Source organism: Tachypleus tridentatus, chromosome 4 (assembly GCF_004210375.1).
Source record: "Tachypleus tridentatus isolate NWPU-2018 chromosome 4, ASM421037v1, whole genome shotgun sequence".
NCBI classification, from domain to species: domain Eukaryota; kingdom Metazoa; phylum Arthropoda; class Merostomata; order Xiphosura; family Limulidae; genus Tachypleus; species Tachypleus tridentatus.
In genome coordinates this window covers 23,274,458-23,301,903 of record NC_134828.1, presented here as the reverse complement: position 1 = coordinate 23,301,903, position 27,446 = coordinate 23,274,458, and the positions used below count along the sequence as shown (strand labels likewise).

At 33.9% G+C, this 27,446-nt stretch overlaps 1 protein-coding gene across 1 annotated transcript in view; it reads right to left on the bottom strand.

Annotated features, from left to right (window-relative positions):
• LOC143248671 (plastin-2-like) overlaps window positions 1-27,446 on the bottom strand; it is a 37,003-nt gene that overhangs the window by 7,521 nt on the left and 2,036 nt on the right. The window contains exons 2-7 of the mRNA XM_076497266.1: window positions 10,150-10,317; window positions 6,419-6,585; window positions 4,756-4,851; window positions 3,053-3,260; window positions 2,021-2,206; window positions 1,394-1,468 (exon numbers count right to left, since the gene is read on the bottom strand). Coding sequence (XP_076353381.1) covers window positions 1,394-1,468; window positions 2,021-2,206; window positions 3,053-3,260; window positions 4,756-4,851; window positions 6,419-6,585; window positions 10,150-10,317 — 900 coding nt within the window. The remainder of the gene's footprint in view (window positions 1-1,393; window positions 1,469-2,020; window positions 2,207-3,052; window positions 3,261-4,755; window positions 4,852-6,418; window positions 6,586-10,149; window positions 10,318-27,446) is intronic.

Genomic DNA, 27,446 nt, shown 5'->3' with positions numbered 1-27,446 from the left:
TAACCGTTTACATTTATAATGTTCTTTTTTAAATTTATTCGTTTTATCCTGTGCAAGTCAACCTTTTTTCTTTTTTTACAAAACATGCTTATCCTGAATATATAAGATATATTTTTAAAGTTTTTCCATATTTGATTAGTATCTTTCAATATATTTAGTTGCCCAATTCATAGCAGATAATTTCTCTCTCATCTCTTCAAGAGTCGCTTTTTTGAAATCTGGAACCAAAATCTCCTTGGGCAACAAAACATCAAATAATTAAACAATGATTACTTGCATGCATATGTTTTCCAATCTCTACACTATCAACTATTTCTTTGTTAGAAGTTAACAATAACTCTAAAATAGCATTGTTCCTAGTAAGCACATTAACCCTTTAGATGCTTTAAAATCAGGTTTACACATGGTATCAAAAGGTCACATTCTAAAATTTAGTTATTTAGTGGGTAACTGACACTTTGGAAACCCACCTGAAATTTAATTAGAAACTCAAAAAGGTCTATCAGTTGGTGGGAAAACCATCCTGAAAAAGTTGTTCCTATAGTTATAACCTTAATTAATATAAACCTTTTTTTTTTATCTCAACTAAACTTTCTTATTACTTTCTATCACTTTCATCTGGTGCTCTGTAACAAATTCTAAGAAAAATCCTTTTACCTGTCCAGTATACTAACAGATTCAGCATCATTGCTATTTAGCTTTCATATCCTCAAAATAAGTAGACTGTAACTTCGCATTTCAGTATTATATCACTTAACAACCTATAACACTACATTTCAAAGACATTTGTTTAATCAAAATTGTCCACATTCCCATCACATCAGGATTCTCTGTTCCAACCAGAACTCTAATGTTACTTATTTTATTTATTATACTCTCAACATTACAATAATAATAGTTTAACCAACCATTAAAACTAGTTTTGTACATTGTTTCCACACTAACCCCTCTCTATCTTATTTTTCTTTGTTATTCTGGCCCTATCCACTGTCAAATCCAAAGTTAAAGTTGTCCTTATAGTTGAGTATTAACTTGCAAACAAGTTAGCCCCACCCTCTTTAAATATAAAATGAACATCCCCCAAAATTACCTTTTCCCATTAAACTGTTCCTATGAAATTCAACCAGCCAACTTGCACATCCTTACATATGATAACCCAAGCCTAGCATTCAGCCCTAGTGACCTACTTACAATTTCATCCCCAAAATTAAGTCTTGGCAGTATCTCTCATAGAATTAAGATTTGAATGCATTTATTAATGCCTTGTATTAAGTAGTAAGCTCCTCTAACTTACCATTTCCTACATCATTAACCCATATGTGTACTATAAAGACTGCATCACTGCAAGCACCCTTTACTATATCACTTGTCATGAGATTAAGTCAACACTTACATGAAGAGCTTCTGTTGTAACTCCAGCTTCGTAAGGAGATATCTGGTACAAGAGGTGTGTATAGATCTCTGAATCCTGATAGAGGAAGTGAAAAATTAAGATGCAACAGAACATTTTTTTTTCAGGAAAAATGTATTAGTATTCATTTTTTGTCACAAAATAAGATAAAAAAAAACAAAAACACATTTTAAATTAATAGCTTCTGTTGAAAGAATCTTCCAGAAAGAGAGACATTTATGCATCACTACTCTTAATATTGAGTTACTGTTAAATGGTTTTTAATTAAAAATAAAATTCATTCATAATATTTTCAGTGTTGGCAGAATTAAGGAACTATCAGTGGACTTAACTTGTAGGTGGTTGCAACATTCAAAGGTTGATATGCAGGTACTAAAATGTCTGGTAAAATCAAACTTAATAAATAAATAAACAGCATTTCAAACAAAGGATTTTACTATTTTACACTGCTAGAGTTTTTCAATCTCAGATTTGAACTTTTTTCTTTTCAGTATTGTAATAACTTAAAGTAATATCATAAAGTTTACTGTCTCACGTACTTAACAATGATCATCTGAACCTTCATTAATTAATAAAGGGGATGTGTTGTTCTGAATTGATTGCACCTACTTTCACGTCGGACGTAAAATTTGAAAGTCGTCTATTCACACCTGCCCTCTCTAGATGGTAGTTCACCCATCGGATGAGAATGTTTTCTGGAGATAGCTTGAGAAGGTCAGCCATTTGCTCACCAGGGAAAAGTAACTGTACTAGTCCAGGGCATTGCTCTAGAGTAATCTGATTAAATAGACCAATCTGAAAAACAAAAGCATGAAAAACAATTAGGTCCAAATATTTCCCAACATTTTTTGTTTTCTAGTAAAGATCTGGAAAGAGTATTTCTGTTAAGATAAAACAAGTCAGTTTTCTGAATACTAAAATCACTATAGAATTTTAAATTTCATGACATATCTGACAAACTAAGTAGCCTGATAAAATTTAAGTATCATCAGGACGTCCTGTTTACAGTATTTTAACAAAACATTCAGATTTTATTTGCACTATACATCAGAAATAATTTATGAACCTCTCTTGAAACAAGTTTCCAATGTATTTACACACTACATACATTTGCTTCATATAGAAATTCTCACTGCTACAAAGTTTATATGTTCATTTTCTAGTGCAACATGCCATACATTAATAAATTATTTTTTCCCTGACATATTAAGTGTGAATGTTGAACAAATATTTTAGGGTTACAACTATATTAAAACATTTTAACTGCATGAATATAAAACTAAGAAAATTCAATCTTCTTTTAGTTAGTCAAATACACTGAATATAAGAACCATTTTTTTATTTTTAACTTGACAGAATAGTTATTTTGTGTCAAATACATTTATACAGGATTAAAATAATGTCACATGTTGTTCTGACACAAATACTTTTGATAAAGTGCTAACATTACAATAAACAGAAATAAGCTCCTGTTTTCTTTTACATAAATGATTAGGTCACTTGTCACATTCCTCAACCAACCCATTTTCTGTGATTAGATAACTTCTTTCATTTACATACAAAAAGTTCATATCTTAGTCAAACAATATCTACACATTTCATTTGGAAAGTTACAAATATTTTGTTTCAAAATCAGCTTACCCGAATTATCTGCCATAAAAGTCCCAACACCAGGTGAGGCTTGCCTTTAGCAAGGTCATGAGCATCAATATTGATGATGTTACACCCAATGGCTTGGGCAGAGTTCAGAGCCAATGTCAGGTTCTCATGCTTTGTGTAAACAGTAAGGTTTTTTTTATTTATGGCTCTTTCATCAATTGTTTCGGGACAAGAGTGGTTAATAACCTTGCTGTAAAAGTTTAAGAAATTGTTAATAACCGTACTGTTGTAACTTAAAGAATAACTTCTATACCAACATTAGAAACCAAAGAAATAATTGAAAACACTCACACCCACTCAAATTAATTACTTTAAACATATGTACACAGATTTCTTTATAGACAGGCAAGCCACAACTTTTATGAAATATTATATCAAATTGTTCTTCAATGTTGAAGAATGTTAAACAATGTTAATTTAAATTTACTAGCAAAAACATTCAAATGAAGTTTAATCACAGAATTATTTGAAAAACCAACTTCACGAACATGTACAAAGTAAATGTAACAAATACACTCCTTGCATTCCAGACACAGACTAATTTTTCCTTAGAATTCTAACTAATTAGGCTTAATTAAGCCTATTTTAGCTTATAATATGGTTAAACAGAAACTTCAAAAACACACAGTTTAAACTGTAGTACTACAGATAAAAGATTTGCAGAGAATGACACTGCAACTTGATAACAAAATGTATTTATATAAAAAGTTGATCCAATCTCACATACAGTTACAAACTGAACAATTATTACCAGATGAAGTAACAAAACCAAAGATTATGTTAAAAGTATCAAATCAGGAAACCTCAATGTGAAACCCTTGCATTAAAAAAATGGATAACCTACAATTTTCAACCTTTTCCAATTTTAGGGAGTTTTTCCAGACTTTTTTTATTTGAAATTTCATAACTTTTCCTCATTTGAGGACACTCCAGCAAACATGTAACATTATTGTAATTATTTTGTTTTATCTACAAATAAACAAGTTAACAACTACTGCCTTGTCAGACAAAAAAAAAACACACACAAAGTAATGAGGTCAGATTAAACAGTCTATTTATTACAAGCACAGATAGCCCTCGAGTAGCTTTGTGCGAAATTAAAAATACTATTTATTACATGGTTGTTGAAACCTAAATAAATACACATTTAAAATTTTAAAAGATTACTTCATGGCTAATAAGCTGTTCCAACCCCATGTCTTGAAAAAGTAAGTATAACACACAAAATGTGTGTGTGTGTGTGTGTGTGTGTGTGTGTGTGTGTGTGTGTGTGTGTGTGTGTGTGTGTGTGTGTGTGTGTGTGTGTGTGTGTATATTAAAATCACAGATAAGATGATAAAAATGGACAACCTCATGACATATTTAATATGAATCCTGCTGTAACTGATAAAGTTAATCTGAAAACAACAGATAAAAGGTATAATGTACACTGAATGGCATTACAAGTTATCTGTTTTGACAATCACATGGTTCTAAAATATACACATTTTCACTCAACGATTTGATATTTACTTAACCATTATTCGCAGTAATTTTTATTCAGCAAGTGCAAATATTTTGCTTAAATAAACAAACTCAAACTTACACGTTTGTGTCATTCCTGTTTAAAAGATAAAAAAAACAACAAAAGTCCACAAAAATCATTTCAGCAAGACTACAGAAATAGAAGAAGAGCTTAGGCTTACCACAGCAAGACACCATCTTTGACTCTGTCATATAACAATCTTCCTTCTGTGTCAATTGGCAGTAAATACTTTAGATCCAAGTCTTCTCCCAGGTTGCTACAAGGTAAACATCATGTAGTGTACAATCTTGTGAAGACACCAGTTAGAAAAGAACTCAAAAAGCTACCATACTTTAATAACTTGCTACTGAGAAGTTGCAAAGTTAGTATTAGATTTAAAAGATGTTTAGAGTAGAAACACAAATTTCTAGCTCAAAAAGATTCTTTATCCTCTCACCAGATATATATGAAATAGAAAGGGTAAAACAGCCATGTGAGAAATTTAATATTTGGAATCTTGGCTATTTTGTTTTACATATTATTGTCAATAACATACAAAATATACAAATTTAAAAAAACTCTTTTCACGTAATTCTAGTTCAAACGTTTCCTGCCATTTCATGTTTATTAAATATATCACAAATTAAAATTAGTCCTTCTACCAATCTACTCTCTGATAATGACAAAGTATATTTACATGGACACCACGCAAAGAACACAAGAGGGTGTTATATTTTAATACTGTTTTATAGGGGGGATAGACAGAGTTTCCAAACAGCTGACATATCATTTTTTAAATTTTTTTTTATCTACTAACTACCAACCTCGTTACATCAATGGGGCTTGACCCTAGACAGCTCATACTATTGCGACAAGATTTCTCCAGCTTACTTGACTAGTCAGTGGCTATTTGTTTTTGATATTCTGATAAATATATACAGCTTTTTATATATATATAAATGGTAATCATGGTAAATATATCATGCACATATTTTTCAACACAATTCAACCCAACAGATGGCTCTACACATCAATGGATGACCACAGAACAGTTTTTAAAGGTAAAGTATGTAATTTGTACAACATTAAAAGTAAACGAACAAGAGTGATAAACAATTATAAATTTCAAAATGAACTAGAGATACTGCAACATAAAGAAATGAAACAAGAATTATAACCATAGTTAAATTTATAAAATGTAATCCTTACTTTGAAAGTTTATACACTTATCTATATGCCAGAGGAAGGATTACATTTTATAAACTTGTGATTAAGATTTCTAAATGGGAAAGTTATATCTAATCAGGGATATGGCTCTAGTGAAAGTCCATTCTATGGACATATGAAATAGGAAAAGAATTTTAAATGGAACAAAAGGACCTTTTGTTATTCATAGAATTGTTACAAGTATATAAAACCATACATGTGCTACAAGTACCTATATAAGTAAAATGATATTAGTTGATGGATTTTAAAACTGTTTTCAATCTTTACATTGGTTGGCCATTTCATTTAGCTATATAGATCACAATACCAATCAATGTAGGAATTGAACTGCTTTAAAAATGTATCCTACTAGTATCACTTCACTTGTTTGTATACTATTTATTACAGTATTTATTTTGTTCTGGATACTTTTTATAGCAATTCTGCAAATCACCAATGATCCCTACTTTCCATTAACGTTTCTTTTTAGTTATTTTTCTCTCCCCACTCCTCATATTCAGAATATCATCACAATGATAAAAATCATTTCACTGAATACACTGGCTATAGTGTTGTGTTTTTTTACAGTTCTTCAATAATACTTCACTATAAAAAGAATACAGTTAAGACCATCTAACCTGTTTATCCAGTTAGAAAAGGCCACTTGTTCTTCATGCCGAACAGAATGTGTAGTCCCCTCACTGGAGGCCTCCGACATTCCCCCAAGAGTCTGGAGATTTTCACGTTTTGAAACAGCAGTTTTGAACTGGCTCGTAACATCTTTGGACTTGAGATCAACGTACAACTGAAAAATATTCCACGATTCTTGTCAGAATAAGATGTAGCATAATGTGGATATTAAAGACGCGTAAATTAAAACCTCCATTTTCATCATATGTATCTATGAGATTCTATCTTTATGCAAGATGTTCTTCTAACATACAAACAGATGTAACTGTTACCTTTTAAAACATGTATCATTATTTTTTACAATTATTAAACAGAAAATAATGAATTCTTAAGGTTAATTTTAAAATAATTAAAAACAGCCAATTATGTGAATTGCACCTAAACGATTTCTTTTATTTAGTATTTTCCTTATTTTAAGCAAATCTTGAAGGAGGTACGTTACATGACTATATATACGAGTTCTGTTAAAAAAATACGCGTACTGTTTGAATTGCACGGCTCCAGATGGTTCCAGGGAAATCCGCTAGGTGTCGCTAGGTTCGCACAGATCCGCTGATTGCGACGCCATTTCCCGATTGCAGATATCTTCATTTGTGTATTAGCTACGCGGTTTTAAGTGAAGTGCGATTTTTTTCGTTTGGCGGATTTCAGAATGAATGATCTGAAGGAGCAATGACTTGCTGTGAAATTTTGTGTTAAACTTGGAAAATCTGCGACTGAAACTTTTGCTATGTTTAACACGGCTTACGGTGATGTTGCTATGAAGCGTACGGCATGTTTCAAGTGGCATGAATGTTTTAAGGATGGTCGACAGTCCATTGAAGATGATGAGCGTCCTGGACGTCCTTCCACGTCAACTGACGACCCACACGTCGACAAAATCAACACCCTGGTGCGGGCAAATCGACGTCTGACTGTCAGGGAGCTTGCTGAAGAGTGTGGGATATCAGTTGGATCTTGTTACGAGATTTTGACCGAAAAATTGAAGATGCACCGCATTGCTGCGAAATTCAGCCCTCAGAACTCGTGAGGTTTTGGCTAAATACTCGATCACTGTTCTTCCCCACCCCACCCCTACTCACCTGACCTTGCTCCTTGCGATTTTTTCTTGTTCCCCAAACTTAAAAGACCCTTAAAAGGAAGAAGATTTGAGACGATTCCCGAGATTAAGGCAAATGCGACGAAGGAGCTGGAGGACATTACAAAAGAAGCGTACCAGGACTGTTTCAACAAGTGGAAACACCGTTGGGATAAGTGTGTGCGTTGGGGAGGAGAGTACTTTGAAGGGGTTCCAGACCTGTAACTTCTAAATAAAAGTACATTTTGTTTTATGACGTCAGTCCGCGTCTTGTTTGAACAGCCCTCGTATATGCATACAACTTCAGTTATGATGTGACTAGAGGACACCACAGTGAATTTTCCATCTCCTCTATAATGATTATATAAAACATTTGTAATGTTTCCATCTGTTGTTAGTTCCAAAAGTAGTAGATTTTACAATGTTTGGTCAAACCAAAATTTCAAATCTTGGTTATGGAACAAACCTTGTAAAAAAACAAAACAACTACAAATTATTCAAAGGCTTAGCAAACCATAAAATAAGTAACCACTACAATAAATATTGTGTTAGTGTTATTTCATGAGTCACAAAAATTACAGGTCACTGCAAAAGGGGTTCAAATCCCTGTCACACCAAACATGCTCGCCCTCTCAGCCATGGGGGTGTTATAATGGGGCAGTCAATCCCACTATTCATTGGTAAAAGAATATCCCAAGAGTTGGTGGTGGGTGGTGATGACTAGCTGCCTTCCCTCTAGTCTTACACTGCTAAATTAGGGACAGCTAACACAAATAGCTATCATGTAGCTTTGCACAAAATTCAAAAACAAACCATCATTGCAAAAAAACACAAAAAACTCTTGCTTCAAAATAGCAGTTAGTTATCCATAACAATTGTTCTTGTATGATGAGGTTACATCTATATACAATTAGCCAAATATTTATTTTTATGAATTCAGTTCTGTAACAGCAAGATGTTAAATCTCTGGGAAACGTGGTTATTAAATTAGTAATACGAAATATTCAGCTATTAATCTTGCATACAACTACATCTTAAATTAAACAATGCTCGATACTGAATTGCTAATATGCTGTGGAAAAACAAACAAAAGCATCATATTATGCATAAATGCTTTTTGAAATTCCAGTCTTTGGAACATCAATTAATAAACCGACAACTTACCTTGTTTAACAACCTATTGACAAGACAAAAGTATCAGCATCTCTACAGTACTATCCTTAAATTATGTTCTCTGTCAACTGATTTTAGTTCAACATCTTGTCAGTGAGGTTGGGTTGAACAGAAAATTATTTCAACAAAAACAAAATACCAATTTCTGAAAAATAAAGTCTTAAAATTATATTTTCTTATTATTCTACCAGTTAGGTATCAAAATATTGTTTTGTATCTAAATATATTTAAATGCTTTTAATATAAAGGTGTACAAATACAATAAATAAAAATCAGCTGAATCAAACAGAAGAATTATTTCAATAAACTTTAAAAGACTAGGGACGTAAATATAATTCAACCTAATAATCTCCAAATACTTAAAAAGAAATAATTTAATATAATTTTTAGTTTGCTTTCTTCTAGACAGTGCCTTTGAGACAGTGGACTGATTCTATTAAGGACTTCTGTCATCTTCCACTTGATCTCAAGAAGGTGTTTCAGGATTCATGCAAAGTCCTTCCTTTTAGACTGAATTTTCTGAAAAGCAGAGAGGAAACAAGACAGCACCATGGCCCAAATGATAGTAGTGAAAACCTGAGACAAAGTTTAAAAAACGAAATTATCTAATCAAGAATAACCCTTTCATGCTAATCAAGAATAACCCTTTCATGCTAATGTTTACCCTAAACAGTTACGGCAATTCTTAGACCTTCTCAATTACCCTTTTGGAAAAACCTTCAAATCACCATACCTCCACCTTTTGCACATAATTTAAACTATAAATTCAAGAGAAATTTAGAGTTTGTTTTACATATGATGACAAAGTACAGTACATCTTGACTACAGGTAAAAAAAAAATAGCAATCTCAAAAAATAATTAAAAACATGTAGAATTATCAGCTATGTTCTAAAGAAACATGCTGATACATCAAAAATCCTACAATTAAAAAAAACTGTGCCACAGCTAAGCACTCCCACAGGACTTCTTGTGAATGGGCAAGGTATGTTATTTTAAAATATTATTAGTGTTAGAAACGTAACAAGATTAAACAAGCTCTTGAAATTAAAACCAAATATTAACCAGAGGGTGGAACCACATTATACAGAAACTTGAAAAGGTGGGAACAACCTTCCCAATGACCAATCAAAATTCTTCACAGCTGAAAGATGTCTCAAAGAGAATGTTGCTACTGTCTTATTTCTCCCATTTCCACAAAACAGACCTGATGAAGGATTGACATGAAACCAAAACAGCAGAAGTCCACAGCAAAAAACTGGATTTGTTTGTCAAATATCACCTCACGCAAATCAATTCAAAAAACTATATTCATACATCCTACACTCTCAATACCAGGTAACCAAGTTCTATACTGAAGGCATAGTTATAAAAATTCAATATTTATCCAGTCCAGTAATGCAACAGATGTCTACCTCATACACAAATACCTTTTGAAATTCTTCAAAGCTTAACTGTCCCTTTTCTTTGTTGAAGTTTCTCCTGCAAAGTTCATCAATCATTTGTCTCACTTGCCACTGGGGGATCTTAAAACCAACAATATCTAGTGCTCTCTTTAGTTCACTCATGTCAAGGTAACCATTACCATCTTTGTCAAGCTGTAACAAACCAAATTCAGTAAATAATTTATAAGTTATAAATAATTTTACTAACAAATATTTCACAGCATGATCAATACACAAATGATATTCATTCCAAAAGCAATTTCTAGAATATGTTAAAAATATGACTTGATCAAAAATGATAAAACCTTCATGCCTTCGATCCATTCTTTAATACAAAAAATTACTGCATTACTCAGAAATGTGTTGATAAACAGAATTGTTACTAATTATTTCAGGTACCATTTGTTAAATTGTATATTCCCTATCTTGAGAGCTTCTTGGCCAATAGACTCAAACTTCTTCAAAAAAAACATTCCACAAATGAAATACCTTTAACCAGGGGTGCGCAACAGGCGGCCCGCGGGGCCACAACCCGGCCCGCCAAGCCATTTAGTGTGGCCCTAGTTGTTGTAATCTAACCATGTGGCCTGATCTGTAATCCAACGCAAATGGAATATTTTTAAAAGCATCGATCCTACGGGATTCCCAGGCTTCGACTCGACAAACTTCTAAAATTATCTTTGCTAGAGAGGAGCAGGCCGAATTCGATTGGTCGGCCTCCTTAGGGCATGAATAGGTGACGTGCACTAGCACTATTGTCTACGACTCAATGTCATGTCCTGAACCTCGCCTTCGCCCGCTGGCGACAATTTTCCCTAACCTCTGCTGTCCGTCATTCATTATTGGTGAAAATTTTATTACCTTTTACAGTTACTACAAGATATTGAAGGTAAATTGATTATTATTTAGCATATTGTTGTGACTTTACTGAATTTATTAAAATTTTTGCTTTCAGATGCATCTGATTCTATGTACAGTGTGACCTCGTTATTCGCGGGGTTACGTTCTTTACCCTCCGCGAATAGCGAAAACCGCGAATATTGGATGCAGTTTTAAAACGTAGATGTATGCGATTATATACTATATGAAATGCTTCCCAAACACTAATGATACTTATACTCATTGATGCAGTAATAATGTAGCAATATTGCATACTGTTATGTATTTCACTAAATTGTACCGTGCGTTACCGGGCTGTGCTTTGCCGTTTGCGTTGTTGGGGAAGCTGAGGGAGTCAGCCAATAGCAGTCCAATCTTGTTTGGTGAAGACGACAATTGATAAAACGGCTTGATTGAGTAAATACAACAGAAATCTCCTCGAAAGCCCTTTCAGTCTCTGTGACCTACAAAAACGCAGTTCGCGCATAACCCGCGAATATGCGGGGCCGCGAATGGCGAACCGCGAATAGGCGAGGTCACACTGTATTTTGCTATTCTCAATTAATTTAAGTACCGGAAGGCTATGATCGGGATGCCAATTTAGAAACATGTGTTTCTGTCCATAAGAGGTTCCATGTGTAAATAAACTCTATGTTTTTTCTACTTTGCTATTTTCGTGAGAATAATTTTTGTTTTGATTTCAGGGCTAGTAAAATGTCAGCAGTTAAGAAACGAAAAATTGATGATGAGGGAAGGTTATTCAACAGTGAATGGTGCACAAAATATCTTGTTGTCCCACATAATCAAGGTGTTGTCTGCCTCGTCTGTCAAACTACAATTGCAGTCATGAAAAGTACAATATTAAGCGACATTACGCAACTAAGCACTCCTCCCAGTTTGATGAAATTGTTGGTCAGGCACGAAAGGACAAAATTGAACATTTAAAACATCCATTGAAAAGCAACAAGGTGTTTTTACCACTTTCAAGAAAATTCAGAACTGGTGACAAAACTGAGTTTTAAGCTTTGTGAATGTATGGCAGAAAAGGAAAGCCTTTCAGTGATGGAGAATTTATTAAAATTGTTTAACAATATTCACAGAATATGCATGTCCAGAGAAAAAATATTTGGTGGAACAAACTAGCCTTTCCCGCTTTACTGTCTCACGCAGGACAAAAGATCTTTCAGAGGACATCAAAGAAACTTTGAAAGAGATTGAATTCGTGTGAAGCTTTCAGTCTGGCTTTGGATGAAAGCACTGATATCAATGACACATCCCAACTTGTAATTTTCATCAGAGCTGTTACTGCAGGCTTTGATGTTTTCGAAGAGTTTTAGATATGGCAAGCCTTTCCTCCACAACCACAGGACAGGATATTTGTGAACAAGTGCTTAAGGTTGTAGAAAAGTTTGAACTGAATCCTTATAAATTATGTGGTGTTACAACAGATGGTGCTCCTTCCATGACAGGTAGGACAAATGGATTCACCAAGAAATTTCTAACTGCAATTGGAGCACAAGACGTAGTTGTAAGCCATTGCATTATTCACCAAGAGAGCTTGTGCACCAAAGTTCTGGATTTTGCAGAAGTCATGAAAAAATGTCGTCCAATGCGTAAATTATATTCGAACACGAGGATTAAATCATCGACAATTTAAAACTTTTTAGATGAGCTGGACAGTGAGTATTCAGATGTTTTGTACTTCTCTGCTGTACGTTGGCTTAGTAGAGCTGCTACTTTGAAGAGATTCTGGAACCTGCGAGAGGAGATTAAGTTCTTCATGGAGAGCAAACGTCAGAATGTGGACTTCTTGAGCAATGAGAACTGGCTGAATGACTTAGCATTCCTCACAGACATTACACAGCATCTGTCTGATTTAAACTTAAAACTACAAGGGAAAAGTCAACTTGTGAATAAGTTGTTTGAACATATTTGTGCTTTTGAGAAGAAATTGGAACTTTTCCAGGTTCAGTTGAGAAGAGCCATATTGACCCATTTTACATGTCTTGCAACCAGGAAACTGGAATTTCTAATCTGGATTGCACCAAATATGGAACCAGTGTACAAAAGCTGCGTGATGAGTTTGCAAACAGATTTCCAGATTTCAGACAAACTGAAATTAGATTGAAATTGTTCGCTCAACCTTTGATTTGGCAGTGGAAGACAGTCCTGATGATTGCCAAATGGAACTCATTGAACTGCAGGCTGACATGGACACCAAAAGGAAATTCTCTGAAAACAGTTTGCTAGACTTTTACAAACTCTGTGTACGTGAAAAGTTTCCCAATTTGTCCCGTCATGCACAAAGAATTGCCTCCCTTTTTGGTAGCACCTACTGCTGTGAGCAATTTTTCTCCAAAATGAAGCTCATCAAAACCAAATGTAGAAGTCAGCTGACTGATGAACATTTGACCAGTCAGTTAAGAGTGGCAACCACTTCTGTCAAAGCTGATATTGACAAGCTCTGCAAAGACTCTAAATTTCAAGTGTCGCACTAAAATGATCACTCATGCAAAAATATAAAATATTATTGCTTGCATTTTGAGAATTTTTTTAATTTATTGTGCATGTACACGAATAAGCTTGTTTTTTAAGTGGCCCCGCTTGATTGATGAAGTTGGTTATATGGCCCACCGACGAAAAATGTTGTACACCCCTGCCTTTAACTATACCATTGTTAGAACTGGTAACAATTGTTTTTTTCCTAGCCCTTTATTGAACATCTTAAACATACAGGTAACGAATGTTTGTTTATTAATAAACATACAAATATTTAAATTCTGCAGTTGAATTCTCATATCTCCAAGTAAGTCTAGATCAGGGATTCTCAAACTGTAGCATGCATATCACCAATTGTACATGGAGCTAATGTGGTAATACATAACACAATTAATATATAAAAAAAAATTAAATTTGCAATAACCCTATCCGAGCTTTCCAAGTACATATGTACTACTATCTTGAGTTTATATCTCTCACACACACACACACACACACACTCAATCTTTACCTGCATAGACCTGCCAGTATTTTCTTCAAGTTACCAGGTTTTTAATCTTTGTATTTTCACCAATTCAGCCTGGGTTTGTAATTTTAAAACATTAAATAAAAAATGTAGTATGGAAGCCTGAAACGTTTAAGTCAAATTGAAAAATAAAACTAGGTATCATGAAATCATGCAAAAAATTCAACCAGAAAAGTCAAAACCCGCAATAACAATGACTATTAATTAGTCTTAATTATTAGTTACAGTCAAGTTACAAGATGCCTCAATGTCCACTCTATTTTAGGTTATCAGCCTAGTATTCTCATTGGAAGAAACATCACTTTCTAGTGTCTGAAACTGTATTCATTGTTAAACACAAAGCTACACACAGTAAGCTATTAGTACTCTTCCCACTGAAACCTAATTTTTAGCATTACCTTCAGGCCTACTAATTAGCCACTACAGCCTCCAAAATATTTAGTTCACCAAATTACATTGAGCAATAGAAAGAATAGCATAATTTTATTTACCACATAATATAGAATGACATTACATATATAAACATATTCACAAACACACAGACACTTTAAATTAATTACATATTTCATCTAGTCTCTGAGCTTCCTTTAAATGTCCTATCAAAATTAAAAACATACATAATACTTATTAAAATGTGAAACGTTCCTCAAAATTTAAAAAAAAGGCTCATAAAATTAACAAACACACAAAAAATGATTTAAAAAAAACAAACAACCAAAAGTAAACTTTAAACCAGTTCATTCCACCCATTTATAAAACACACATAGCATCAAGTACTTAATGCTATTCAAAAAACAAAATCAGAACAAAAGCATGTGAAACACTGACAATGTGCATCAGAGCATGACAGACCAGGTATAGTCCTATCATTATTATAGTTCCATGCCATGAACAAGTGCTTGTAACTAAGTGCAGCAGAAGATGTACTTTTTTTTTTTTTAAGTGTTTCTTTACAAAGCTGCAAACGAAACAAAATTTTGTTTCCACCAATTAAGGAATCATAGGTGAATGTCTTTCTGGATGATGCAGTATTGTGGTCTAATTAATAACTAATTAAAATGGGTTAATAATTTATACTTTTTTGTGCGAGGCAATTCTTTCCAGATGTATATCAAAGTATCATAAAAAAACACTAAGTAATTTAGAGGGAGTTTTATTTATTCTGTAATTCCTTGTTATCAGTCCTGTCCACAGCAGTAAAACATTACAATTATTAAATGTATAAATCTTGTCACATTTAATTAACAATGTATTCTAAAAATACAATACAACATTTTTTGCTTAAATCATCACTAATTTAAGATGACATTTTCAAATATTTAAACCGCTGTTAAAATCTCGTATTATTACATATAAAATCAACTTCCGAGGGTCTTGCATAGCCAAATTCCTGAAGCCATCTGGTTGCAATGATGTTAGTGTTCCTCCCTTTGCTTTGGAAAACACGTGGAGTCGATATATCAAAACAAAGAATATATAGCGCGTGTAGAATAGTCCAAGCCCTTAGTCTCAGGGTCGTTTTCCTTATATGGATGGGCTGTATTCATGCTGATGCACAAGGCTGTGTTAATCTTACACATCTAACCAGGAAGTGCGTTTTCAACACTGTCAATTTTGACGTTAAAAATACGGTTCAAAATAAAACGGCGCTTACACAGATGATGGAATAAAAGTTTAAAACATGCCTTATGGCAAATAAGGCACGATTTTTTTAAATAAAAACTCAAAAAGAAAAGTATATGAACGGGACAGCGGGCCCTAAAATTCCTGTATGTCTACTAAGTACTAAGCCTAAATTATGCTTTATCAAACTTAAAAGTTTCAATTTAAATTTTTGTTTCACCAATACTTGTCTTTATTAGAAAAGAATAAAAAAGTTCTATATGAGAATGGAATAACATAGTTTAAATATTTAGTAAAAAAAAAAACAACAATTTGTAGCTATGAATATAAAAATATGAATTGTACAATCAACCTTTTCCTATTTTTAATTCCATTATCAGTCATTCTGCCTTAATTTCTAACTAAAACGCCAGTTAAGCTATCACCGGCCCAAATTATGATGTTTAAAATACCACAGGCCTGCAAATTTAAACTTCATAAAGTTGTTTTGGTTTTAGTAACACATTTACCTTAATTCAGGTTTTGTGTTGTTTTTTTTATTTCGCGCAAAGCTACTCGAGGGCTTTCAGTCAATAGGTTGTTAAAGAAGCTAAGTTGTTGGTTTATTAATTGATGTTCCAAAGACTGGAATTTCAAAAAGCATTTATGCGAAATATGATGCTTTTGTTTGTTTTTCACAGCATATTAGCAATTCAGTATCGAGCATTGTTTAATTTAAGATGTAGTTGTATGCAAGATTAATAGCTGAATATTTTGTATTACTAATTTAATAACCACTTTTCCCAGAGATTTAACATCTTGCTGTTACAGAATTGAATTCATAAAAATAAATATTTGGCTAATTGTATATAGATGTAACCTCATCATATAAGAACAATTGTTATGGATAACTAACTGATATTTTGAAGTAAAAGTTTGTGTTCTTTCACAATGATAGTTTGCTTTTGAATTTTGCGCAAAGCGACACGAGAGCTATTTGCGTTAGCTGTCCCTAATTTAGCAGTGCAAGATTAGAGAAGTGGTTCTTAACTTTGTTGGAGGTACTGAACCCTGGAAGTTTCGTAATTGCATTCACTGAACCCTTCGTAATTGGAAAAATAAAATATGATTTTTTCAAATTCAAAACATGAGTAGATATTTTATTAGTGCACAAAATGAACCATGCATCAGTTGCACACAATATCACTGTGTTCAAAGAACAAAACCAACTAAGCATGAATTCCACACAAAAACAAAAACATAACTAAATGAATATTTACTGCAAATCAATGTGACTTTTGGTGTTGCCTTTCAGAGACAAGTTCAGAAATGTGCGGCTTCACCTTGGCCACTCTCATATCATTTTCGCAACAAAGTCTGTTCCTTTTCTTCATTTTTATGTCTACCATCCTCGAAAAGGATTGCTCGCAAAAATACGTTGTAACAAACGGTATGAGCATCTCAAGGGCTTTCTTAGCAATCAGAGGGTACGCTACGATTTGGTGACACCAAAACGTTGAGAGCGTTGTTGTTCTGAAAAGTTGCTATTGAACCTGGCTCTGCTGAAGTTCAATGATTTCGTCGAGGTATTCATCATTGACATCTGCTGTCACTAAACGTGAACGGCTGTCTCACACATGCTGGATATGACTCTCTGGTGGGGAAAAATCCGTCGAGAAATTTTGCGAGCTCATCTAAGTGCATGATAATTGCTTGCTTCTGTTCCCCCGGGTACAGAAATGTCTCCAATTTCAGACACATCTTCGATCTTACTTACAGAGTCGTCCAGCAGGGGAAAGTTTGCGAAGTTATCATTCTCTGTTCATTGTTTCCATAACAGTAGCTTTTTTTTGAAAAGCCTTCAGGTTTTCTTCTGCTTCGATGATGTTGACTCCACCGCTCTGCATCTATTGATTGAAATGATTGAGAGCATTGAAGATGTCGGCCATGTACGCCAAAATGAAAATGAACTCAGATTTTTCGAAGCAATCTGCATGACAATGTTGGTGCTCTCGCAAAAACAGGGCTAATTCCACACGCATGGCAAAAACACGATTCAGCGCCTTTCCCTGGGATAACCACCGAACGTTAGAATGGTACAGAAGTACCTCGAATTCAGAGCCCATTTCATTACACAGCTCTTTGAAAATGCGGTGCTTCAGGGCACTATTTCACACAAAGTTCACACATTCCACTACAATTTTTAGTACTTCTAACAGTTTTGAAGGCAAGGTTTTTGTTAAATTAAAAATCAAGTAAAACTATAACAGTCCTTTCTTTATGGGGCCGTTATAATGTGAACGAAAGTCCCACTATTCGTTGGTAAAAGAGTAGCCCAACAGTTGGCGATGGGTGGTGATGACTAGCTGCCTTCCCTCTTGTCTGACACTGCTAAAGTAGGGACGGCTCGCGCAGATAGCCTTCGTGTAGCTTTGCGCGGAATTCAAAACAAACCAAACCTTTCTCTCTTCTAATTATCGGAAACTCCAGTCTTAATTTTTCCCTAGGACTTCAATTAAGGTATCAACTCCCCTGGCTGGTATGTATAACTGACTAGGTTAGCCATAAATACACGTAGCAAACGAGCAACAAAAATTCTTAAACATCAAAATTAATAAGTAGTAAATGTGAATGTTTCCCCAATTTACAGTATTAAGTCAAAATAATTCAACATGTATTTTATTTGTTTATTTGTACTATTAGTTAGATAAATAACGTATCATTTCTAAAACAGCAATAATTACATTGGCCAAATGTAGTAGACATGTTGTATGAAGTCTAGATATGACAATATCTCTTTCGATGCTTGGCAATACCGCTAAGCAGATACAGCTTCATCGTGAGTACTTCGGCGAAAGACCAAAACGCTACTGACAGAGAAGGTAAGCAACTGGTGACCTAAAGTCATAGAACCTTTGTGGTTTACCCGTTTCTCGAAGTTAAGAAATTTTGAATTGTTAAGCATTAATAGTAAAATAGATTAAGACATACGAGCTTTTACTTTGTTGATGTAACCCTTACGACAAAATATTTTTTTGTAGAAAAAAATATTTTATTCCGAAAACTCAGAAGGCCTAAATGAAATCAGTAGAATATGTAACAAGGTTTGTTTTACCCACAAGTTTCCAGTTACCTAACAAAATGGATGAATGACAGTACTACCATGATAACTATGTTAACTAACAGTAGTTAGTATTATTAGATCACTGATGACCGCGTTAACTAATAGAAGTTGATATTAGTGTACTTAACAGAAAGAAGCGATTCTTTACGTCATTAAAAAGTTCAAATGGCAAATTGTTTTTAGACATGTATTAACCTTCAAATTACTAACTTGTTTTCAACCGTTGTTGTTTTTGCCTGTTGTAAAACGTCACAAGTGCAATGATTTGACCTCACGAGAAAAAGAATACGTGGGTTGAGTTGAAGTATGCCCGGCATGGCCAAGTTTAGGCGTGCGACTCGTACCATTTTATAAAACATTGCTTTCAAATGATGGGCTAAATCTGTGGGATGATGGAAAGTTTTATGAATTGCCAGAACCAAAGAAACAAGTTTACCTTCTATCACAGATTATTTAGACGTTATTTTAAAATTAAGAGTATCTACAGGAGACATGGCCAGTTGGTTAAGCCTCTCAACTCGTAATCAGAGGATTGCGAGTTCGAATCCCCATCGCACCAAACATGCTCGCACTTTCAGCCGTGGGGACGTTATAAAGTTACGGTCAGTCTCACTATTCGTTGGTAAAGAGTAGCCCAAGAGTTGGCGGTGGGTGGTGATCATAGCTGCCTTCCTTCTAGTCTTACACTGCTAAATTAGGGGCGGCTAGCATAGATAGCCCTTGAGTAGCTTTGTGCGAAATTCAAAAACAAACAAGTTGAAGTATTGATGGTATATTTATTTACACTTTTATTGCTACTTTAAATTTGTTTGTTACCTGGGCTTCTGTAACCACGTAAGGAATTTTGGTGCACAAGTTCAGAAACAAATATTGTTGAAAAAAAACTAAAACTCCATCGGTAATTCTAGACTTAAAATCTACGTCAGTTAAATGGGGAAAACTACACTTTAAGATTCATTTTATCTAGCCTATCAAATCGTTTATTAAATACCATTTGAATTACTACATTTTTAAAAATTATTTTAGGAAACAATTGTGGAACAATAATTCCAAGTTGTGAAAGTTACTGAGAAACGGAACTTGACCGAATAGGCCTAGCTATTATCCAGAGTCAGACCAATAAAATAGAGTATCTAAGATAAACAAGAAAATCTGGGATTTATCAATCCTCTTTTTAATAAAGACTTCAATAACAAAGTTAAGATTAAATGTACAGACACCAGATATCACTGTGCGATAAGATGAACTTTACACGATCGTGGTACCGCATTTCAAGTCTGGGCACGTGCACGAAACGATGTCGTATTTGTATACGAATCATTCTTTGCAGAAATTCGAGCTCTCACGTGAACAAAGGTAAAGCACGTTCACACACGATTGCTTCCAAGAATATTTTATGTTTTAAGAGAGTGCTCAAATTAACAAAAGGCGTAGAAATGTTACCATAGCAAATCAAAGCAGGGAAGGAGAGGAAGAAAAGGTGATTGAGCAGAAATTAAAAACAAAACCATACTTGTGAACTGGAAAGTGACAGTAGAAAAATGTTATTTATACATGTTTTCTTGGCGACCCAAACGTAACAGGATTTCGATGTGTCACAAATGTTACGAATTTTTATAACAGTACATGAACAGTCGTAACAGCAATTTCTACGATAAAAAATATCCTTGAATTCATCTATTACCGTATTTTCCGGTTAATAAGCCGAATCGCCGAATAAGCCGAGGCCAATTTTCAGCTCTGAAAATGAGGGTTTTTGCTTATTACCGCCCAATAAGCCGAAGCCATTTTTAAGAAGTGACAAGTTTCTTCAAAATGATTTCTTAGTCTCGTTTCAGCATCAGCATGCATGTTGTGTGTGATCGTTGGCGTTCTGTAGTAAAGCAGAACGTGTCGTATTGAGACAGAGATGGAATCAATATGTCATTCGTTATTGGCTCCACTCACTGTAATTAAGTAACCAATGAAATTCCAGAAACAACGTTTCACTGTAGTCTTAACGTGCTTTGCTGATGGGACAAAATTACCGCCTATGGTAATTTTCAAAAGAAGAAGAAATTTCCGAAAGGAGTAATCGGCCAATAAGCCGACCCCCAAAAATCAGGTCCAAAATTTAGGGCCAGAAATTCGGCTTATTAGGCGGAAAATACGGTACATCATTATCACTTAATCTGTGCAAACGGTGCAATTACTGAACAGAAATTGTCGCTAGGATACGTATTTTTTATTACACGTTTTACACACCTACTACTTTTGGGACATCATTGGGAAGGGTCTGTTCACTCTAGCTCGCCAGGTTGGAAACTAAAATGTCAGTTTCTGCGAGACGTTACAAGAGTTAAAACAACTAGCAGATTATCCGTGGCGCCACTGCAATAGATCCGGCCCGGCATGGCCTAGCGCGTAAGGCGTGCGACTCGTAATCCGAGGGTCGCGGGTTCGCGCCCGCGTCGCGCTAAACATGCTCGCCCTCTCAGCCGTGGGGTGTATAATGTGTACGGTCAATCCCACTATTCGTTGGTAAAAGAGTAGCCCAAGAGTTGGCGGTGGGTGGTGATGACTAGCTGCCTTCCCTCTAGTCTTACACTGCTAAATTAGGGACGGCTAGCACAGATAGCCCTCGAGTAGCTTTGTGCGAAATTCCCAAACAAACAAACAACAAGCAATAGATCCATGTATGACGTATTCATGACGTCGTATCTACACCTGAAAGTGGAGAAAATAATTTTCTTGACGGAAACGGAAAAATTGTGACCCATGTAGCAAATGTACATGCACACAGGATAAAAATTTTGCGAAGACAGGGGTTGCATATCGCGTAATAAAGTTTTTTTTCTAGTATCATATAAGCAAGGGTTCCATTACAGTATGATTTTAATATGTATGGAATGCCTCTGGGTCACTGAAAGTGCAGTTACTAGTTCGAATACATAAGATTTGAATAAAACTTTCTGGGGAAAAGCTGCAGTGAAACTACGTTGTTAAATTGTTCTGCCCGAAATAAATTAAAATTCTACATCAACACCTTGATATTAAGAAACCATGAAGATTTAGATATAGCGAAATCGAAAATTAATTATATACATCAAGTGTGAAAAAAAAAGAAATAATTTGAATATCTTCGTTGATGAGATAATATCTCTATAAAAATAAAACTTTAACAAGATATATTAATGTTTTTTAGTTATGATTACGGAAGAAAGTGACGCCCTGGCCATTTTGTATACGTGTTAAACGTATGATATTTCTTTCGTCAAATTGTGAAAATGCAACAGAACTATTAAAAAGTATTGTTACTCTAATTTAATGAAGCAATAATGCGAGGACAATGGTGCAGTATCAAGTCACGTGCTGAAAAGAAGGCCTACCGGCAGAATAAGTAAGAGGTAGAGGAGACTGTTCACATTTCCCAGTGAAGAACCATACGACTCTTTACCTGCTCGATTTCTAAGTAGGTTAATAATCCAGAGTTTAACCTCAAATTACTGAACTCGCGTGTCTTAGCACGTAATAACTTCATGACTAGCCGTCTAGAAGTTTGAAAGATTTTATACAATACTGACACACTATGTTACAAATACGAATTCAAATAAAAGAAAATGTGAATATTCCTACCTTAACCCATTTTCACTAAAATAATTTCTCCCGTTCCCACAAATGTCAATATCAATAACTTTGCAAACTACAACAGATGTAATGAGCTGAAACATGTCCTAGCATGAAAATATTGTGTAAAATGTGAGGTATTACTATTTCAAATATCCTGAAACTGAATTAAATAATAATTTAGATTTAGAAATTAATTAAATGTTGATATCTATCCATATTATAATATTTGCTAACAATGATGATTTTAACTACAAAAGTTTTGCAAATATACAAACAGTAGTCTTCTATCTGATCCAGTAGTTTTCACAACTGAAGGATCTTCATAAAAATAGTAATGTCTGATATCAATCCAGTGAAGTTACATAGCATGTAATATTCGAAATTTATAAACATTCCTGTTAATATATCTTAAAGTTGCCAATAAATAAGTGTTAAATCACAGTTACAGCTTCCCAGGTTTATCGTACATCAACTGCAGCAAAACAGTAACATACACACACACTGTTGGCACGTCGCGCTGGTTACGTTTTACAGGCATGAGAAAGTGTTTCCAGAAATTGCAGCATGCACAACAATACAGACGATGCACTCGCGTTTCAGTTTTCCTTTTTAATTCTTACACTCGAGAATCTACAGTTTTAGTGAATAATCGGGGATTTCCTGATACATATTTAACTGTATAGGTTACACGCATTTCTAAATATATATTTAACTGAAACAAATATCAGTATTGACATAGATATATAATAATAAATCAGTCCCAAAAGCATCAATTTATTATCCGGTTAAATGGGCTGGTAAAGTCTTTCACTTTGTGCGCGCGTGCGATATTTTCTTTGTTATTATAAAATGCGATATTATTAAAGTTACAAAATTAATTTTATATTTCAGAAATAACTAAAAGTGAAACAATAAAATGGGAGTAAACAACAGACAAATATATATATAATGAAGGGGTTGACTTCGAAAATCACATCCTTCAAATAAAAACAAAACCAACATGAAAACAGGGTACTTTGTGGTTAGTCGAGGGTAGCGAGTCGATTCATACACAAACACCACTCAGACGATGTCGTCAAATGAAAAACTTAACCAAGATTGTGTGCGTTTATAAATGGTACTTTACCAAACCGGTTATATTTTTAAAAATAGTAAATAATGATACGGTTAACAAATTTCTGTAAAAAAATAATATACATCTCCTACAAGAATCTGTATAGGGTTTAAAAAAAAATCAAAATAATAAAAGTGGGAATTTGAATATCTTGTAATGTTACCAAATGAATAAAACGCCACGATTCTTAAACATTGAACTTGAAGCTTTTGGACTTATTTACCATTTAACAGACAGAATGGATTTTGTAAGAAAAACGTCCTTCCTAAACAATTTCCAGTTCGACAGGGAAGTAACAACTTAGCCGTGGGAAAATAATTCCAGAATATTTCTAAGTCACCAAATTACAAGTATGAAAACAGTGTCAAACATTTTATATTCTTACACATACGCAATGAACAGTGATAAGAATTATTATTATTGTAACGGGGTAGAATGAGAATAATACAAGAGATGTAAAACTGCAATATATGAGGATGTTTCTTGTAACGGATTTACCATTGTACATTTACTTTAGTGCCCACGATTGTTTTTGTATAGTTTATTTTTTTCCATGTGATGTATATTCTTGACTGTGGATTGTTCAAGTCTCGCTTGTTCTCGAAACTTGTTGCTTCTCACTTTCAAGAATTCTCTATAATATTTGTTTACAAAACGAGCTATATCATTGTTGAAAATTCTAGAAACTCGCGTGATTGTTATATAAAAACGACACGCCGAGAGACAAAGAGTATTGTTATTTTGGACAGCTACAGTCAGTGCGCTATAGGCCCAGGAAGCTATAAAACTATAGAATTTGACGAGGAACGTTTATAGATTTCGAACATTCTTAACTGTTCAACTTCAGTGAACTACTTCGGATGTTACTGTATCTATGAGGAGATTATCTTCTTCGGTAGGAAGTGAACTTCTAATCGGTGTGAGGCTAGCCAAAAAAAAAGGCATCGTTAGCTTAAGCAACATTATTAACTTAGAACAAATTCGTTCGTCGTATACTTGGATCGTCGACAAAATATTCAATTCTACACTGGATACAAGATTGTTGTTTGGAAGTCTGTAAAACTGTTGTATTCAACTAATAACTAATGACTATTAGGAATAACCGTTATTGTAAATGGTATTGTTTTATGTTTGTATGTTAAAATATATTTGTGTTAAAAAAGGAAATTGTGTTTATCAATCTTGTTGGCAAATAACAAATTTAATGCATATTAACACGTGATTAACTACGAAGCTGAAATTCAAGTTTTCTGGTTATTTGAGATTGTAATACGTAACGTAATAAATTGGGATAATTTATAAAGTTATAATACGTAACAACATCTTGTGATTAACGTTTCGTGTAAGCTTCCAACATTGAAGTGTATGTGTAAAAGAACATGGTATTTAACTCCCGCATTCTGGAAGTGATGCACTTTAAATGCTATTTAGGAAAATGACTCGGTAAAGGTTACAGGTTGGGATTCCGTTCCTATGAATTACTAGAACTTACGCCACTGCACTGGTTGAAAGTGCAAGATAAGTAAGCCTCATTATTCGAGGAAGAGGTACAAACACACTGTTACATCATGAAGGGTTAGATATTCCCAATTCATTGATACAAAGAGCACGTGTTTGTCCCGTGGCGAAAAACAAAATTATTTCGGACCTGACAAATGAGTCTGAAATCATATAACATTCAAATATAATTTATGAACAACTCTAAAGTCTGAAATGAACTCAAAGGCAGTCTTTACCATTCAAATACTTATCACGATTTCATTTAAACTTTCTAAAATTAACTACATATATCACTGAGCTATGATAAATGTATTATAGCAATGACAACAAATTCATTAGCGTGTGTGGTGGACAGAAAACTGCTAAAGACTGGATGTCTGACTTCTGGTCAGAAAATCAAATTTATAGACAGTGGCAGATAGATAGTCTTGGTAGCTTCGTCAAAAATATAAAATACAAATATATCCCTTAAAAAGAAAGCTCTAATCTGCTATTTTTACACACAATACTTTAGAGAAGAAAAAAAAGAATAAAATATACTATTTACAATATTTGTCGTGAGGTGTCTCATGAATAGCGCGTCGTATTAGAACTTAGTTTTAGATTAGCCACGTGTACGCATGTCATGGCTGAAAACTTGAACCAAGTGGAAGAGGCGTGAATATGAAAGGAAGTGAAATCATTTTTATCATTTTCGCATTTCTTACTTCGCATTAGTAATACCCAAATACCAAAAGGTGGCACGTCTTGGCCGGAAGTTGTTTTTTGATAATGGGCGTTACACTACTTACAAACTTTAAAAAGTACGAAACCACTTCGTAATTTTCATTGTAACCGCTAAAAGACCGTTTATTTACTACATGAAAAATAATAATCAAATACGTCGCGACGTCTGTCAACGTCTGTATGAAACACAGATTTAAGTTATTTAGAACTTGTATTTTGATAAATGTTATCAAAACAAAAGGTTTCCAAACGGCTTAACTCACACGACACTATCTACCTTCAACACAACTACAATCAAGTTTTGAAGTACTTTTTCAACACAGCATCTAACGTTACTTCGTTACGCAACTATTATACTATTTTATAATAATCTTCATATTATAAAATCCGAGAAAGTTGGTAGATTGAGGCTTATAATTTTACTCTTTACACAGTTTTACTAACCCTAAACTTTCAGACTAATATTTCAAGGTTCTTTGATATCATTGTACGCGTCCAGATCTTTATTATCTTTAAAAAATAATTAACTTTAAATTTTATTTAATTAAGAAGTCCAATCTACATTACAAATTTACTCGTAGTAGATCACACACGAATTACTAGCCATCTTAATAGTAACCAGAGGTAAAAGGAACTTTTTGTAAAGTAGTAGTAGTACCAGAACTTATTTGAGCTACTTTGTTTTATGTTTACACAGATTTTTCAATTTTCCACTTTACCCAACTGAGTACACCCCCCCCTTTGTTTTTTTCTTCATAGAGTTTCATCCCTAATAATAGCTAACTTCTTCCCTAGCAGAAAATGCACTAAGACATTCTGTAATACGATGGGAAATACCACTACGGTATCAACTGAGACATAAGTGTGAACCATTAAAACAAACAAGCAAATGTGGCTTGCTTTTCAAATTCCCAATGACCATAAACATAAGTGTAGTTATTATCTGAAGGTCTCTTCCTACATTAATGTTATAACACATGCTTCGTACAGCAATCCGAGAGCTATTCTATCTAAAATTCTAGAGCAAATTTAATAAGGTTTGATATGTTATTACAGAATAAACTCATCAGATTAATGGAATTTAATCTTGTGATGGAAAAATGTTCCCTTAAATCTATAAACCTGTCCTATTACAAAAGGTCGACAATACTGGTACCAAAGCATACACATAACCTTAAAAAAAATGAAAAATAAATGGTTATGACAGTTTGGCTTCATCAAGTCTACACTTCCTGTCAGAAAGGAAATACTTGTAAAAGAAAAACAAAAAAAAGTGTTTCAAAGAACAACAATTACTTATGTTAAATGTAAGCAGTTATGTACATTAATTGCATTACTAGGGTATTCCAAAGTACTTATTTTCAAAAGTCACAATCTGCTCTCGAAATAAAATAACATGTTAATTTTACATAAAACACAGGTAATCGCTTGCCTGTATCCATTTGTAAGTGTGTTAAACAACAACATGAACAATTAAGGTAATAATATTCTAAACACTAATACCAAATGAGAATAAAAACAAAAGTTACATATCAACTATGCTATTATTTGCCATATTCAATGCCAAAAAGACTTCATTTAAAAGGAGAGCTCAACGGGAAGGCTGGAATAGAACACAGTGAGCCCAACAAGTTATTTATACTATCAATTTTCATGAATAACAAATAGCCATTATGATGTGAACCAGATAAATTGAAACCTCT